This window comes from Fundulus heteroclitus, chromosome 20 (assembly GCF_011125445.2).
Source record: "Fundulus heteroclitus isolate FHET01 chromosome 20, MU-UCD_Fhet_4.1, whole genome shotgun sequence".
In the NCBI taxonomy this organism is placed as follows: Eukaryota; Metazoa; Chordata; class Actinopteri; order Cyprinodontiformes; family Fundulidae; genus Fundulus; species Fundulus heteroclitus.
The window spans coordinates 6,551,131-6,569,914 of NC_046380.1; the positions used below are offsets into that span (position 1 = coordinate 6,551,131).

Here is an 18,784-nt window from a genome sequence, read left to right on the forward strand (position 1 = left end):
CCAACAATGTTAAACACCCATTTTTTATTTTGCTTCTTTGGCAGGTTTTCACTACAAAAATTACATCTTTCCCACTGACTGAACCTGAAACTGACTGAAAGCTTCTTAAAAAACAAATCTTTGAAAAATAATAATAATAATAAATAAACTCAAAATCCACTCTGAAAGATGTAATTAAATAATCTCTTACATTTCATTCTGTCCTACATTCTTACACATATTGCATACAAAATTGCTTTATTTTAAGCAAAATATTTTAGGTTTTAAATGTTACCTTGACGTCTGACTACAGGGGAATACATTGGTGCTAAGAAATTAAGTAATAATTAATACCTTTTCTATGTTTATTATTAACCATATTTGCTGGTCATTTAAAGCTCAAATATGAAATGTACCCTCAAAGCTGGCTGATGATTGGCTGAGTTACCAGGAAGTAAGCACAGGCTACACACTGAACCAAAGTAGTTCCGGACCATACCTCTAAGTTTGAAAGGAGAAAAACTTGACAAAGACGTGTTGATGAAGAGGACCGATGGTGTTCACCCATCCTGGGAGAACACTGAGAATGATTTAGGTTCATTTTGAAGTAAATATCTTACTTATTTAAAAGATTAGTGCCAAATTGACCAACAGGAGTAGCAGTTAGCTTGACTCCCCCATGAGAGCTGTTGACTGATTCTCCAAACTGACTTCACCCTAAATGCTTTCTCCTGGCAATGTATATATAAGATCAAAAGCTTGCGTTTTTCACATTTGCATATTAGGAGTGTACAGCTTTTCTTCACTTTATCATTTTGTTTTATTTTTTCTTCAATATAAAACTATTCTGGTAAACTTTCCTTTATTTATGTGTCAGGCTATTTAAAGTGATTTTGGAAACATGTTAATTCTCACTTATCCCACAATCTTTCCTTCCTTATTATTGTTCATCAATCAAAGTAATAGTTCTGGACAAAGATTGCATTAGATCCTCTGTAGACAGGAGAGAAGTTGTAAATAAGAGCTCTGTCTTCTTCAACAGGATTGGAGAAGCGGTGCTGGCTCTTCATGGCTTAAAGAAAAAAGTGAAAGGGGAGACAATGAGAATACAGCTGAATATTGCAACAAATAAAAAACAACTTATAATCTAAATGTTCTATGGGAAGCTACCAAGCTTGATGTAAAGAAACTACAATTCTGGTTCAGAAAAAAATAAAAATGGTTTAAATTTGATAACTGTCTCAAAACGTCCATCCATTTCCTAACATGTCTATCCCTTGTGGGGTCGCGAGGGGTGCTGGTGCCTATCTCCAGCTGTCAATGGGCGAGAGGCGGGGGACAGGTCGCCAGTTTATTGCAGGGCAACACAGAGAGAAACAGGACAAGCAATAATTCTTGTACACACTCACACCTAAGGAGAATTTAGAGAGGCCAATTAACCTAACAGTCATGTTTTTGGGTTTTTTTGGACCGTGGAAGGAAGCCAGAGGACCCAGAGAGAACCAACGCATGCACAGGGAGAACAAGCAAACTTCATGCAGAAAGTCCCAGGGCAAGGGTAGGACTTGAACCCAAGACCTTTTTGCTGCATGGAAACAGCGCTACTCACTGCCCACTGTGCAGCCCTGTCTCAAAACGTGTTATATACAAAAACACAAACTTTTGGAAGAAAGATTTGGTGGCAGAAATGTAGTAAAAATGCCTTTGACAACATAAAAATGTTGAAATACAATCACAGGTTTTATTTGTTACCTTCAGAGACAAAGAAGCTTCCAGTGTAGAAGCTGGCTCTTAAAGCAGAGACAGTGTGAACCATCCCTGGTTTATCGATCCACTCAAAAGGACTCTTTTCTGGATGCCACTGCACCGCGTAGAACGGGTAACGATAAGCTAAGAAAAAGCAGAAGTAGTGATAACATACTTTATGGGCATGGTTTTTAATTTAATGTAATTATATTTATGTGACAAAAGATACTGATTCCAAGAATTCTAGAGACTGTAGCATAACAGACCCGTGTTCACTCTTGCCAAGTCCGCTTATTTCATGCGAGTTTGGGCTTCTGTTTTCTAAAGTCGCTTGTAAATTTCATGAGTTGCGGGTTGCGTTTTTTTTGGGCTTGTTTCTGAAAGTGAAATCGCTTATTTAGGCTCTAAAATACGTAACGATAAACAGGAGTTATAAAGAGACCTGCTTGCACTACAGACACAGTGAGTATAACCAGCTGAAATATCCCTCCGCCTCATTACGACTCCTATGTCCGCCTCCTATGTCATCCTCCTCTAGACTGACATAGGAGCCGAGGGAGTAAAGGCAGAGAGAGCAATGTTGTCCGTATTTTCTGAAGTTTACGGTTGCAATAACTTATTTAACTGGTGATAACTGCTGAAAGTAGATTACGTGGTGCAGATCACTATTTTGAGCAGAGATTGGTTCTAAAGATGAGTTTTTAAATACTGATAACATTGCAGAAACCCAACCCATAAACCATACTTTAATGCTTATTAATTAGTTGTCTCTGTATTTGACAAACTAAGGCTGAATCACACTGCCAAAAGGACTTTGTTAGGCAGTAGTATAAAGCTTGGTACTGCACATTACTCCAGACTTTTTGAATTGAGAAAGCTTCCTGGAAAGGAAGCGAAACGTCTTCAACTACGGAAAACAAGTCCAGTTGCTTTGTTTTTTTTAGTTTTTTTGGAATACCAAATGAAGTACCTGGAGTTACAGGGTCAGCACATGCAAGCTGGTCTAAACAGTTCTCTTTCAAGGGTGTTAAGCTCCTAGCCCTGTTGCAAGCCAAGTGTAAGACTCTGGAATGACCTGGAAATTTAAAACCTTTTTCCTGGCTTTAAAAAAAATATGTGTATGAATGTGGATATAAACCGCATACAAAAATATACAAAGAAATTATTGTTGTTGGTGTGAAAGCTCAGATTAGATGTGTGTGAAAAGTGAAAATATGAACAATAAAACTTGTGACTTTATTCAAATGTAAAATTAGTATTAATTTATATGTATATGCGTAATACCATGTCTATCTTCGTTTAAGAGGCGAAAAAATATTTCGGCATGAAAACAGGTACTTTATTTACACCTTTGTTTACACATTGTGTAAACATCAGGGTGTTTATGATTAGCGATTTAGCCGTTATCAGCCAAAGTTTAACATTTTATGGCATCAGAATGCTTTCATTCTAATTCTGAAAAGTGCTTGAAAAATTAAAAATAAAAAATAAAATTGTACAAGCATGTTTTTTTAATAGTGTCAGTTATTGCAAAATTGCATATGAAAATGCCCTATTACACTTTCAGAAATAATAGGATAAAATATGCAATTAATTTGGGATTAATCTTGAGTTAACTATTTACAATATGCGGTTAATCGCGATTAAAATGTATATATATGTATATATATATATATATATATATATATATATATATATATATATTATAAGTAAGTTATATAAGTTATATAAGTTTACTTATATAAGTTTTATATAAGTATATATATATATACTTTCTGCACACGCTTTGCATTTTATTTAAACTGATCTTTGCATAAGGATTTTTTTTTATATTGAATATGGTGAAGTACAGTAAAATGAAAACATGATGAAGTTACACTTTGAATTCAACACAAATATTACCTGACAACACAGTATTGTATAAGAACAAAATTAGTATTAAATCTCATACCCAGATGATTGATAGGGAAGTTTGTCAGGACAAATATATAACTATCAAAACACATATCACCCTTCACCATTACATGTACAACAATAGTAATATACTACATCTTCAAATGCAGCTCATGAAAGTGCTCAAATTAAAATGTGATGAAAAGAATCCTACCTTCCATAGTGGAGATGAATTCTTTCTCTCCATCGCTGTTGGTGGACAGGACTCTATAGAACCTCTTCAGTTTGGCATTTCGGCTGTAGTTCTGTAAGTTTAGGCACACATATAACGTTGACTTAGATGTGTTGTTAGTTCCATGCTCCATGACAGGTTTCAAGATCCACTGAAGACCACACAATGAGAAAAAAAAACACATCAGGTAATAGTTTGAATGCATGTAGTTTGTTCATTAAGGTATTTCACATTCTGTGCACTTTTACATTTTTATCATCATATTCAGTTCAGTATTTTCACAGCAGAAGGATTCTAGACATCTGTGATGGACTGCCAACTGTCCAAGGTGCACCCTGCCTCTCACCTGATTGTTTTAATATTTAACAAGCATCTATTTGCTGAAAACTCTTGCCTTTTCATACGAAGAGCATCCATACATAACACATACTGTAACTTATATGTTTTTTACTCATGAAAACCTTGATTTCAAAGAACTGTCCAAGAGTTTACTGATGTTTGTCTGGTTTAACGAAGAGAGAACGTGGGAGATCCAGATCATTTAAAGGGGCTATAAATAAGATATTTACTGTAAAATCTACCATTATCATTCTCAGTAAGTAACATTCCCTATAAACAATCAGTCCACTCCATCAACAACGTCTTTGTCAAGTTTTATCTCCTGTCAAAACTAGAGGTACTGTCCAGAACTACTTCGGTTCAGAGTGTAGGCCGTGTTTACTCCCTGGTTCCTGAGCCAATCATATAAAAGTTCCCAAAGTTTTCAAAACAGAGAGCAGCATTTGGTATTTTATTCTGTCAAAAGAGCAGCAGCATGCTAACATGGAAGCCAGTAAGAGAAGCAGACCAGAAATAAAACATGATATAACTGTTCTGTGGAATAAAAGTTCACAACAGCAACACACCGTTTAAAAATGGTGTATTAGATTGTTGTGATTGGAAAGCTGTTGAACCAACTAGAGCTACAAGTTCAGTATTACTTATAGCTCCTTTAAAGATGGTTTAACTGCTTTACAAATTAGATCAGTTCACTAGTTTTATTTTATTTTGAATCATAATTTCTTGGGTGGGAGAGCCTAAAAGGGGGGCGGGGGGAGCATAACTACAAACATTTTACAAGAGAATGCCAAGTAACTCCCACAATGACAGTTAAACGAAGAAACCAAATGGAAAAGTCACCTTTAGTGAAGGAGTTTTTATCATGCAGTAATTTATACTTCAACTGCTGAGGAATAATTTAGAAAGGTAACAATACCAACCAATATATGTACTGTAATGGCAGAATTATTATCTAATATATTTTCTTGTTATTAATAAACATTCACAGTAAGACCCTGCTCTGTCTGTTTTTTTCCTTTTTGCTTGCCATATATTTATTTATTTAATTTGATCATTTGGCTACCCTATTTTTAGATGTGCGTTGCTTGTGTTAAAAAATAAATATGTAAAAAATATATGCTATTGTTTTCTTTTTTTACTTTCTGAATAAATTTAAACGTCTGTGCTCATGTCACTCAGATTCACATTTTCCCCCCTATTTTCTTCTCTTCTAATATTTAGATGTGTATACTTTTCCTGAGCTAATTGAAAGGCTGTTCTTGTCAGCTCAACTTTGTTGAATTTTAAGTTTATTTGACTATATGATTAATTCGGACTGTATGAAGCTGTGTTTAATGTTGGAAGCCTAAAGTCTGGATTTATCACAGATGGTGACTCATCTCTCAGGGGGGACAAGAAAAAGAGAAATACCTGCATGGAAAGACTCCAGCTGTGGAAGTTGGAAGTGATGTTTTCATTAACCAGAGACTGCAGCACATCCTTGGGAAAATTCCTGAACAAGCGACTGGACTGGGCCGCTACAGGACAAAGACAGAGGAATAAATGTTTAGACAAACAGAATAACTAAAAACAGAGTTGCTTCATATAACAAAACAGCTGCAAAATACTAAGCAGTACGATGGAAATCAGTAATGATTTCATTAGACCCTGATCACACAATCAATATATTGTGTGCAATTCTAGAATAATCTGAACTGGAGACAATTAGCGAAAGAGAAATGCATATCTTCTTTGGAAAGAAAGTCAAGAAAGCAACGGCACAAAAGTAATGTTGTCTTGTATGCTTATTTAAAGCATGTCACTCCTAAAAATGAGAGCCTGTGTCTCAATTAGAGCTATTTGTAAAAATCAAGATGAAATAAAGAAAAAACGTCACGATATGTTTCAGTGTAATAAAGCCAGCCTAAAAGTTTTGCAGAGCTAAAAATTATCTTTAATTTGATGGAACAATGTGTACCTGGGTGTGCCTGAAGAATACGTCAGACGGATTACATTTAGTGCTAAGGAGGTTTTTATTAAAACCAGTTGAACTTTCTATTTTACAGTACTACACAAAAAAAATCATACCTTTTGAACTTTTCGATATTTCATCAAGTTACAACTGCAAACATCAGCGTATTTAACCTGGATTTTTTGTGCTAGATCATCACAAAATATGAATGTGCATCTGGGTGTGCATCTTTATTTATACCTCTAAATAATTACTTAGCAGAACCACCTTAAGTTGTATGGATCTTGCATATGTTTTGAGACAAGTCTCTACCAGCTTAAATAAATTAAGAGACTGATGAAATGAAGACGCGTGTAATGTTTGTAGTACTGGCTCTGTGAAACAACATTCTGCCAATGACAAGATAAAACATTAATGACACCAAGTGGTTCAAACTGGAACAACACCCACACAACAGTGGAAAAAACACAAACAGCCTGCTATTTCCTCAACGGTCCGTTGCTGCTGTGAAACTCCACTGAATTTTTACTTCCACAGGACAGGTATATGATGTTGTATTCTGCTCTATTTGTGGCCCGCTTCTCTTATTGGATTCCATTGTTGGAGGCTGCTCCTCTTTTGCCAAGATAAAATACCAAATGCTGCGCTCTGATTAGGGAACCCTGGGAGCTCTCATATGATTGGCTCAGGAACCAGGAAGTAAACACGGGCTACACACTGCACCACAGTAGTTCCAGACGTTACCACTAGGTTAAAAAGGAGAAAAACTTGACAAAGACATTGTTGATGGAGAGGACTGATTGTTTATAGGTTAATTTTACTGCAAATTTCTTATTTATTGCTCCTTTAAAGTGCTGGATTGGTGATATTTAGATTTTAGTATAGAGGGCATTTAAGGAACTGTAATGCTATGATTTGTATAACTGCCAGGGCCCAAGCAGGACATACAATCTTTGTGGGAATGAAATAATAAACAAAAAGACAATAATCATACCTGGCGAGAAAACAAGAGGCAATGCCACAGCCTTGGTTTTGGTGAGAGTGAGCAGGTTTTTTCTGGCCGTGAGGACGGAGAGTTGCTGGAAGCCCTGGCATGTTCCCCAGAGAGGGAAGTAATCCCCTGCATCATTGGCCTAAAGAAGGTCAGAAAGCAAGGAATTAAAAGTAATGAAAAATTATAAAGGTAGGAAGGTTGGTTTTTTACTTCTATCCTGCAGCCAAGTAATGATCACATTTCAGAGAATATCTCCAGGAGTTACTGATCTACGGTCCAGCGGTCTGGACCGTAGATCAAATGTCGTACCTTCAGAGCCAAGTTGTAAAAGATCCTAGCAGCTCGACTGAACTGGGATGTCTGAATGTCTACGTCTCCCCCTGGCAGCAGCAACCTGAATGAACATAATCTTGATAAATATAGCCTGTATGCTAAGATTTGAAAGAATCAATCAAAATGAAAGACAACCATGTTGTACTTTTTTTATTTTGTATGAAATACTTCAAGATCTCAGTTTATTAAGCCAGTATGGTCTGACACTAGTATTGTACAAGTAACCAGGTCATCTTGTCATAATTTCCTTTAGACTGAGGATGACTTTTTTTTTTTTTTTAATCTGGCTTTTTCGGGTGGTGTTAGTGGGAAATGCAGGAACACAAGAAGGAAAAAAATATGCCTCATAGTCTCCAAACTGTTTCAAAATAACAGAAGTTGTTTTGAGAGCCAGAAGACATTCATCTTTACAACACTGGGTGATAAAATGTTTTTGTTGATGTCAAGCAACACTGATCCCTGGTTTAAAAGCACAAAATCAGTGAACCTGTGTAATAAATTTCATTCCAGGTTCTGCACTGGCTAGTCAGTGATTCTTACTCATCTGTAGAGATGAAGGAGGCACAGCTGAGCAACAGCAACATGGAAAACAAGATGTCCTGGTTGGTTCTATGCAAATATTTAAACCTAACTCCACCTTCTATTCCATGTTACGTAGGTATTATGTCACTATCAAAAAAATCCAGAAAATTGAAAAAAAACAACAACTCATAATTAGAAAGAGCTGGAACTGTAAGGATGTATAGAAATAAACTCACCCATTTATTGAGTTGAATATCTTAATATATTCTTCTTCTGTTAGATTGATCCTGCAGAACAAAAACATTTTTTTAAATAATTAAAAGCCTTACACCCAGCTGATTAATTTATTTATCAATTTATTTGCAGATACATTTATTTTTTATTTTTAGTAGTATGAGCAAACTTAGCACACTAAAATACTAAATAGCAAAGTATTAGCGACATTTGCTGTTTTCAGCAGGGGGGTGTGGTCAGCAATGATCCCTCGAGTTTATAGACTCCGCCCACGTAGAAATCCACCACCAGCACCATCACTGAAAAGGCTGTTGGTCTAACAGGAATTACTGAAAGGGACTGACACCATTCAGGAATCTTTGCTCTTAAGTGTTTTTTTCCAGTAGGACTCCTATAAAAGGGGTCCCCATCAAGTGAGTGTTAAAAGTAATCCAGCTAAGTTTCTTTATGTTCACAAATATGTTCTGGCACAAAATACCCAAATATATCTTATTGTCAAAGACTTGGGAAGGACCATAGTGACATTGCTGTTGTGATAAACCTTGATCCACAAATTGAAGAAATTACAGCTCTGCATCAGAACCCTAGCTGAAAAAAACTATGCCTCTGTTGTAATTAAAGACGGTTTGCGTGGCAAGCTGGGATTCAAAGCAAGACAGGACCTCAGAAATCTGAGACATGCTGGACCATTGAGGAATTGTGTTGTGTTTAAAAGCTGGATGTTTTAAATTTTATTTTTTGTTCTTGTACATTAGTTTTTTTCTATATATATATATATATATATATATATATATATATATATATATATATATATATATATATATATATATATATATATATATATATATATATATATATATATATGATTTGAAAAATCATAATTTTCTAGTACAAAAAGTGCATATTTGGCAAACCATTTCTAACTACAAAAAACACATTAAAAGAACTCAGAAGTCCACAAAACAGACCAGTTTTAACTGGAGCTTTCTGGCTCTTATTTCATGTTTAACACTCTTTATCAATACTCAACTCCTTTGATTCCACAACAGTTAGGATTTTTAGCAGGATAACGCTGGCTTTTTTGTGACATATTAACTATAAAAAAAGGAAATCAATACTGCAGGAGAAAAAATGCATAAAGAAAGGGTTTTAACACAATACTAGCGACGTATTAGAGACAGTTTGCTGTTTTCAGCAGAGGGGTGTGGTCAGCAATGATCCCTCATGTGTATAGACTCCGCCCACGTAGAAATCCACTACCGCCACCATTACTGAAAAGGCTGTTGGTCTAACAGGAATTACTGAAAGGGACTGACACCATTCAGGAATCTTTGCTCTTAAGTGTTTTTTCTAGTAGGACTCCTATAAAAAGGGGTCCCCTTCAGATGATTGTCAAAAGTAATCCAGTTAAGTTTCGTCATATTCACCGTTATGTTCTTTCGCAAAATGCCCAGAGATATCTTTTTGTCAAAGACTTGGGAAGTGAAGGACCATAGTAACCTTGCAGTTGTGACAAACCTTGATTCACAGAGGAAATTACAGGCCTGCATCAGAACCCTTGTGAAAGGCTACACCGCTGTTGTAATTAAAGACGATCTGTGTGACCGGCTGGGATTTAAAGCAAGACAGGACCTCAGACATCTGAGATATCACTGGACCATTGAGGAATTGTGCTGTGTTTAAAAGCTGGACCTTTTAAAATTTATTTTTGTTCTTGTATATTATTTTTTTCTGTATATGAGTTGAAAAATTATAATTTTCTAGTACAAAAAGTGCATATTTGGCAAACCATTTCTTGCTTCAAAAAATACACTTAAAAGATCTCAGAAGTCCACAAGACAGACCAGTTTTTAACCTTTTAGGAGTTTCTGGCTCTTATTTCATTTTTAACACTGTATCAATACTCAACTCCATTGATTCCACAACAGTTAGGATTTTTAGCAGGATAATGCTGGCTTTTTTGTGACATATTAACTATTAAAAAAGGAAATCAATACTGCAGGAGGAAAAATGCATAAAAAAAGGATTTTAACATAATACTAGCAAAGTATTAGAGACAGTTTGCTGTTTTCAGCAGACGGGTGTGGTCAGCAATGATCCCTCATGTGTATAGACTCCGCCCACTTAAAAATTCACTACCAGCACCATTACTGAAAAGGCTGTCGGTCAAACAGGAATGACTGAAAGGGACTAACACCATTCAGGAATCTTTGCTCTTAAGTGCTTTTTCCAGTAGGACTCCTATAAAAGGGGTCCCCTTCAAATGATTGTACAAAGTAATCCAGCTAAGTTTCTTTATGTTCACCAATATGTTCTGGCATAAAATACCCAAAGATGTCTTTTTGTCAAAGACTTGGGAAGTGAAGGACCATAGTAACCTTGCAGTTGTGACAAACCTAGATTCACAAATTGAGGAAATTACAGCCCTGCATCAGAACCCTTGTGAAAGGCTACACCGCTGTTGTAATTAAAGACGGTCTGTGTAGCCGGCTGGGATTTAAAGCAAGACAGGACCTCAGACATCTGAGACATGCTGGACCATTGAGGAATTGTGCTGTGATTAAAAGCTGGACGTTTTAATATTAATTTTTTGTTCTTGTATATTAGTTTTTTTCTGTATATGAGCTGAAAAATTATAATTTTCTAGTAAACCTTTTCTTGCTACAAAAACACACTTAAAAGGACTTAGAAGTCCACAAGACAGACCAGTCTTAACCTTTTGGTTATTTGATGTTTAACACTCAATGCTCAACTCCTTTGATTCCACAACAGTTAAGATTATTAGCAGGATAACACTGGCTTTTTTGTGACATATTAACTATAAAATAAAGTAAATCAATACTGCAGGAGAAAAAAAATGCATAAAGAAAGGGTTTTAAGAAAAAAAAGGAGGAGGACATTTCTCTGCAATTAAACAGACAAAACAATATATTTTAAAACCTCTGCCTTCACAAGGATATATGCAGCGCTTAGTTGTTTAATTTTGATGCCATTAAACTGGCCTCCATGACCATGATACGTCTTTAAAGGCCATATCAAAGAGATTTCCAAGACATCCTTTTTGTTGTGAAAACATATTAACAAAACTAGAAATATAAACCCTATGGTGGAGGGGGTGGCTTTTGCCTTCTCAAACCCCCAGTTGCTAATGGCTGGTGGACGCTAGGGCTGGACGATTTAGGGAAGAAAAAAAAATATCCATAACATAGAAATCATAGACAGATGTCAATAATTATCAAAAATTTCATGACATGTTTTTTAAGTGCAGCCCTGGCCATTTTATGCTGTTGCTTAGCAACCTATTTTTAGATAAAGAACACACAAACACTGAATTCAAACTCAACCCTTTCAATTCAACCAACTTTTTACCAAAACTGAAAGTTTTAAAAATAGAAAAAAGATCAGGGTGCTCTCTGAACTCTTTCAAAGGGGCGGAGCTTAGTAAGGGAGTGTTTCTAGGTCTGCGTTTGTGATTGGTTGGGAGGATGTAATGACTGTAAATTGACCCACATGGCTAGAATGCAAAACAAAGGAAAGTGTTATTTTATTAAACGTTTTATTGACTTATATTGTTATTAAATTATTGTCCAGCCCTAGTGGACAATCATGCTAAACCTGCCTCTGCTGGAGTACTCTTCCTGTTAAAAGGAAGTTGTTTCTTTCCACTGTTGTAATGTGCTTGCTCAGGCTTAGGGATTGCTTTGACTCTAGTTGAATTTCATTAGTTACATAACATTTTACCAACTGACATTTTAAAATGATTTTGAACACATTGTGTTAAAACTATATTTCACATGGATATTATGTAATAGGATTTGAATCTGCTGATAGGATTTTACTGAATTGAACATATATTTCTGCCTATAAAATAGATCTGTTTGTCTTGAAAAGGGCAAGGAAATTTTTATGAATCTGAGCTATATAAATAAATTTTATTAAATTTATTCAGTCTACGATTATAGTACAGTATATTATAAATTATTTTTTCTTTCATGGCTAAATGGTAATTATTTAGAAACCTATTGTTTAAAACTTGCAGTCAGTTATTTCATAATCCAGTCCACTGAATTTCATAATCTCTAATAATTTTGGGTGTTGAAAAATACCCAAAATGATTCCTGTGTGTCCTATTTATTCCAAACATTTTACAGATATTTAAAACAGGCATTTTTGATATAATCAAATTCAAAAACAATTCTGGGTTTGGTTCCAGCTTCCCCTTATCACATGTCGATGTGCCCCTGGGCAAGGCACTTAAGTTTCCTACCAATCTGTGTATCGGTGTATGAATGTGTACATGTTGGTGATTGCAACTGGGTGAATGTGGCTATAGTGTAAAGCACTTTGAGTGGTCGGTATAACTGGAAAAGCTAAGTTCAGTCCATTTACCATATTTTTCATTACAACTACATCCATCATAATTGGAAACTTTGCAGTTTCTCATTATGTATTTTGGTGATTATTTCCACTTTGTATGGACACAATATGTGTTAATATACTGCTAATGATTTAAAAGCAGCCATTTAGAGTTTCTTCATACAGAGAATTATAAATTATTTAACAGGAAACAGCAAATAGTTGCCAAAAACATTTCTTCACAACAGCCTACACGCTTGTGGTGACCATGGTAATCTTGACTGATAAATCAACCAGTACTAATATTTAATGGATTACACAGGAATGTACTTTTAAACAGAGCAAGAGTGGATCTGTGCATATAATAATGTCTGCAGTATTGGTGGTTAATCAGCAATACTTGCAATAAAAAGAAAATACACAGAGGTGTGATGTGTTGAGGCTTTTCTTGAACTATTTTACCTGATGGGTACAACTCTGGCTCCAGCACTCTCCAGGTATTTGATGTAGGAGGCAGCAATGTAAGAAGAACCGCGAGCAAAATGGTCATCAGCCAGGTTTTCTTGCGCTAACACACCTAAAGATGACACAGAGGTCCTCAGATATTTCATAGATTAACAAAGTTCTCTGTCTATTACATTCTGATTGCACTAGAAAGAAAAACACAACTAGGTAAGAAAAATGTGATGTTAATAGATTATCTTGAACTGTTACATTTTTAAACATATATGAATTGTGCTTATGTACTGTTTAAATCTACATAGTTTATAATGACCAAAAAACTACAAGAAGCAACTGGAATAAAATATTTGTCAAAACAAGCTTTTTTTTCATCTCATATCTCATTTTGTGAGTTTCCATAAATGTGGGTCTTTATTACAACATTAGAAAAAAATGCCATTGTTATAAAACAATCAACTGAATTTATATAGTTCATGACTTAATCTTGCTCAGTTTTGTTTTATGCCGGTGCAGCGTTTTTCACTAATCAAGTATTAATTTGAAATAAAACTCCAATAACACAATTATCCACATCTGTGTGTATGCTTCGGAGGATGGGGTTATGTAAAATGCCAAAAACAACAACGACACAGGCTGTGCCCTACCCCCCTCAGCTGTTCAACATGATGTAATAGGGATTGTCACTCCTAGTATGTCGATACAGAGAATGTAATGTCCTGTCTGTTCCTGCCTGGGACTCTGCTTCTGCAGCTCCATGATGTCGCTCCCTGATCCCTGAGGTTCACCCGCAGTCAGATCTGATTTATTACACCTGTGACAGCTCTGATTACTGGGAGCTGTTGCACCTGGGATGAGCACTATAAAATCCTGGCTCTCCCAGTATGTAAGCGCCAGATTCTGGAAAGCCATTGTGTGAGTTGACCATTTAGTGTTCCTTGTATTGAGCTCCTGTTACTAACCTGTCTTGCTCCTGGTTTGCTCCTGCCTGCCTTGCCCCTGTCGGATTCTCCTGTTGACTTCTGATTTCAGGCCACTGACTCCTGCCTTGCCTATCAACCAACCCTGCCTCTGCCCCTTTCTGGATTTTTATGCCCATCGGGCATGCCCCACCTGGATGTGTGCTGCATGTTACCTTTTTTTCTCGCATAGTCTCCAGATTACTCTCATCAACCGCTTCTGGAAACCTCTGCCCTATGGACTGACTACTTGTGTATGACCCACAAACTGTCAACAATTACTCTGCTAGCCCCTGTCCTGCCTAGCAGTACCAAGAGCCGAATCAGTCACCCAGTCATTCGGATCACCAAGAATGAGCCAACTGGATCAATCTTCAAAAGCAGTACAACCTCCTTCGGGAGCTAACTAAAACTTATAGGAAATAGGACATGACTCAAGAGAGGGTTTTGGCAGCAACAAGACAATTAGCAAAGTCCGTTTTACTGAACATTTTAAATACATTGGATGGTCAGCTGAAGGATGATGCAAGTCACGGATCCCATGGTAGATAATTATTAGTAAGTGTTGGTTCTTTTGTTTGTTTATTTTTATTGTCCATTCCCTTCTCTTCAGGTGCTGGAATGAAAAAGCATTCAATGTGCAAAAAACAACAACATTTAGAGACATAAGAAACACAGATCAACACTATTGTACTTTAAAAGAGTACAAGAAAGTCAGAGTCCATTTAGGCAGAATGCAAAGCCATGAAAGTTAGTTTAAAACTTGCCCACTTTAAATCTTTAAGGTGTAACTAACACTGATGTAAAGGCAAAATCACGCCCCCAGACACATTTTTAAAAATGGCAACAAAGTGGGCGGTTCCAAGAGACACAGCTACTTGAGGGTGAAGTTGGGCTTGGGGCAGCGGTCAGGACGAGGGGAAGTGGCATGTTGAAACATGGAGTGACCAGGGCGATATCTTGTGGTTTTGCCCACAGATCGGTCTTTTGAGGCGGAGGACATTTCACCCTCCTTCGTCACCCAGCCCAGCATTATCAGTCCAAGCCACTGACTCAGCAATGGCCAAAGCACTGCCCAGGTGGGGGAGGAAAGAAAGGGTGCAATCTCTGAGTGGTAAAATGATGTTAGCTTTATCATTACTAAGGTTCAAACCACTTACAGTGGTGAGTGAGTCCATAAATAATGTAAAAAATGCAAGGCAACTTTATAGTAGGACCCTTAAGCCCAGTTTGTACAGTTTATCTGTAAAAAAAAAAGTTGATTTTGGGGTGAGTTAAAATTCAAGTTGAGCAATAATGATTTACTTCTCTTGCCATGATGATGCATGAGGTGTCCCAGCCACAAAACTCTGACTAAAGTAAATGTTTGCTCTACAAACTGACAAAGTAAAAAATAATCATAGAAATATGTCAAGAGAGTAGTTCTATATTAATGATATAAGAAATATATACTGATTATAAATTAGTTGTATATTTTGTCACGCTTTCTCTTTTGTTTTATTTTACATTTCTCCTTTCATCTCCCTTTTCACCATATATATTTTTCCACCCTATTCGTCAAGCATTTTTAAATACTTACAACGTTTTTAACTATCAAAATCTAGGTAGATAATAAGCCTTTTAAACCCTTTAAGATTGTTAGTAGTTAAATACCAAGGCTTAGTCCCCTCATAAGTACAGACCCATGCCCAAATTAAAGTCCACAACTGGCACCTTGGTCTGAAACAAATTAGTGATGGTTTCATTTGAATTGGATATTTTTATTACTAGTTTAGTTAAATCACACGATGACAAAGTAAAAGTAAATAAATGGGTTGGAACTGAAAAAATATATAATAAAGAAGCATAAGGAAACTTGCAGTTACAAAATTCTTCTGCATGATTTAAGATTTGCCAGAATAGACATTGCCAATGAGAGAAAAGGGAATAGAAAAAAGGAGTGGTGGGAGGTGTCTTTCTATATAAGCTGGGAACGCCGGGACCTGGTGGAAGCGCATGAAAAATAAGGACGAGAAAGCTCTGGGAGTCCGATGCATAAAGCTCTGAAAATGATGTGCTTTCATATTGGATAGCATGTGGTGTAACTGGTTGTAGTTCAGGTGTGGTCATCCAAACAAAATTTTATTATTTAAAAGGTGTACATAAATGTGGGTGAAAAAAAAAAAAAACGGTATTACAGGAAAAACAAATTTTTCAGTTTCTGAACTTGTTCTGTCTCTAAATATAGTTTTGCCTTTTTTTATTGAATTATGTTTAAATACTCTAAACTGAAGGATCACAAACATACGTTTGTCAGGCATGACATTGATAAGTGATAATTATCTCTGACTAACTCTGGAAAGACAGAATGACTCATCGTTGCCTCAGACAAACAGAACTGATAAAGCTACATCATTTTTGTTGGTCAAGTTGCTCAAACATCTTTTCAACTCAGGCCAAAGTTTCCTTTGGGCCTATAAGATCAGGGCTTTGTGATGACCACTGTCTTTGTTCTTCTCAAGCCACTTTGCGATGATTTTAGAGGCATGCCTCGGTTCATTGTTCATCTGGAAGACCTATTTGTGCCCAAGCTTTAACATCCTGTGTGATGTCCTGAGATGTTGCTTCAATATTTTCACAAACGTATTCCCTATGATGTTTAAAACTTAAGGTGTATTACTTCATCCAACTGAAAAACACCTTCATTGCATGATGCAACCATTTCACAGCTGCCGGCTTCCCCCATTATTTTTCTTCTAACTGTACAGATAATCCTGCGATGGACTGGCGACCTCTCCAGGGTGTACCCCGCCTCTCGCCCATTGATAGCTGGAGATAGGCACCAGCACCCCTCGCGACCCCAAAAGCGATAGACGTGTTAGAAGATGGATGGATATACAGATAATCACTATAGCCACACACTTCAATTTTAGTTTCATCACACCAGAGAAAATTTATCCAAAACCATTTTTATGCTGCTTTACAGTAATGACTTCTTTCGCTCTGAGTGGCTTTCCAGGTCTGTAAAGAACTTGCTTCACTGTGGATAACACTTTACCAGCTCCAGCCAGCGCTTTTACGTGCTATTTTGCTGTCATTTTCAGGTTGATAAGCAGATTTTTCACAATGACACATTTATCTCTATCTCGAGACAAACCCATCTCCTATGAACAGCGTGACAGCTGCACAGAAACATGTTCTTTACTTGTGTAAAACTGTTTGAGAAGATGCACATGGCACCTTCGAGCATCTGGAAACTGTGCCAAATTATGAATTAGTCATGGAGGTCCGTAATGCCCTTGCTGGTTCCTGATGTTATACAACAAAGCAGCATGTTTGAGAAGATTTGTAAAACATCCACAGGGGTGCCTCGAATGAACTGAAAATATGTGATGCTTTATTATCAAATGTTTACAAAGCTATCATCATCTGGGCTGGCCCAAAAGGTCCAGCAGTACAGCAACCATAGAATATGAAAACATATGTATGTTGAATTAGAGACTGTGATAAAAAATATATGTATTATTGTTATCAATTTTCTTATATTTAGAAAGTTAAAATAATGTTTTTACATTTTTAATGACTAGGTAAAGGTTTGTTAACTAACGTATTACTTCAAAGTTATTCATTTCAGCTTTATAACGGGGAATGATAAGCTACTCATTCAAACATGCATGCAAACAGCAACAGGCCTTAGCAGGGCTGACGATATTAACTCACTTTTTGTATCATTGCAATCACTCCGAGTCATGGTCACACATTTCTGGCCACAATGACAGAGTCTGTTTTATTTCAACTCTGCAAAGTTTTGAAACTCATCTGATCGCATTGCCTGCTTAACTCACCTCTGAAAAGTCTGTAAAAAGCTGACACGTTTTAATGAAAGACAAGTAAAACAAAAATGCTCCGTGTTTGCGCTTATCTGAGCTTCTGCACAGCAGAGCCAAGACTTCCCAAACGTTTCAGCTTCAACACTCACTGACATCACGCAGGTTGTATCCCCATAATCTCTCTCCATGACACTAATCATTAATAATAAATCATGTTTGTAATCACGCTACTACTGGTCAAACTTTGAGTGCTTCGTTTAATAAGCAGTACAGATATGCAGCACTAAATATTACAATTTGTTTTAGGAAGGTTCAACTGTTAGACGCGCGCACAGCTTGCGCACACTCCTTGCTTTCCCACAGACACCCACACACCTTTTTCCCCCCTCGAACATTCCCGAAATATTACATAAGAACTACGATAATCCGACCAGCAACCTCCGGGCGCTTTTTGGAGGAAAATAAATGACAGCTCGTCGGGTTTTACCGATGATGGGTCGCTCGTTGAGCGGCTGGCTTCTGGCCGCGGCGCACAGATGCGGTCCGCCGCACAGGCAGGCGGTCAGCACCAAGAAAACCACCGCAGCATCAGCTGGCCCCCGCATGGTTCCAAAGTCTGCACAAACCCGCCGGAGATGGAGGATGGAAGCTGACCTCACAGACTGACAGACGACAGGATGATCCCAGCCTGGTTAGGGATTTAGAAAATAGCAAAGCTCGGATAAAAGGTAAACGCTGCCTTCTGGTGATGATGCCGGCGGTGCCTGAGCGAGCTCTGAGGCTGCTGCTGCTGCTGATGCTGCTGTCCGCCTAATGACGGTCTTCACCTCTCCGTCAGCGTCACAGCATCACGTGTGAGAGTCGCTTAACAGCGTCCTGTCTGCACAGGTAGCGACTGAACGCCCTGGTGTGTGAGATTCGGTTCCCCGGAAAATAACCCGTCGCCCCAGTGCAGAAAGATTTGTCAACCTGCCAGCA

At 37.1% G+C, this 18,784-nt stretch overlaps 1 protein-coding gene across 2 annotated transcripts; it reads right to left on the minus strand.

The window, feature by feature from the left end:
- LOC118556662 (gamma-glutamyl hydrolase-like) lies at positions 1–18,784 on the minus strand. 2 transcript variants are annotated; one of them, XM_036124707.1, is made up of 10 exons: positions 18,634–18,784; positions 18,294–18,494; positions 13,042–13,156; positions 8,226–8,276; positions 7,444–7,528; positions 7,135–7,273; positions 5,600–5,706; positions 3,833–3,923; positions 1,732–1,869; positions 1–1,051 (listed from the first exon to the last, which is right to left on the minus strand). In XM_036124707.1, exons 2-10 carry the CDS (start codon positions 18,409–18,411, stop codon positions 930–932), a joined length of 966 nt encoding a protein of 321 aa, XP_035980600.1. In that variant the 5' UTR covers positions 18,412–18,494; positions 18,634–18,784; the 3' UTR covers positions 1–929. The 2 variants fall into 2 exon arrangements, with proteins under 2 accessions (XP_035980600.1, XP_035980599.1); XM_036124706.1 differs by lacking the exon at positions 18,634–18,784 and having other exon boundaries at positions 18,294–18,610.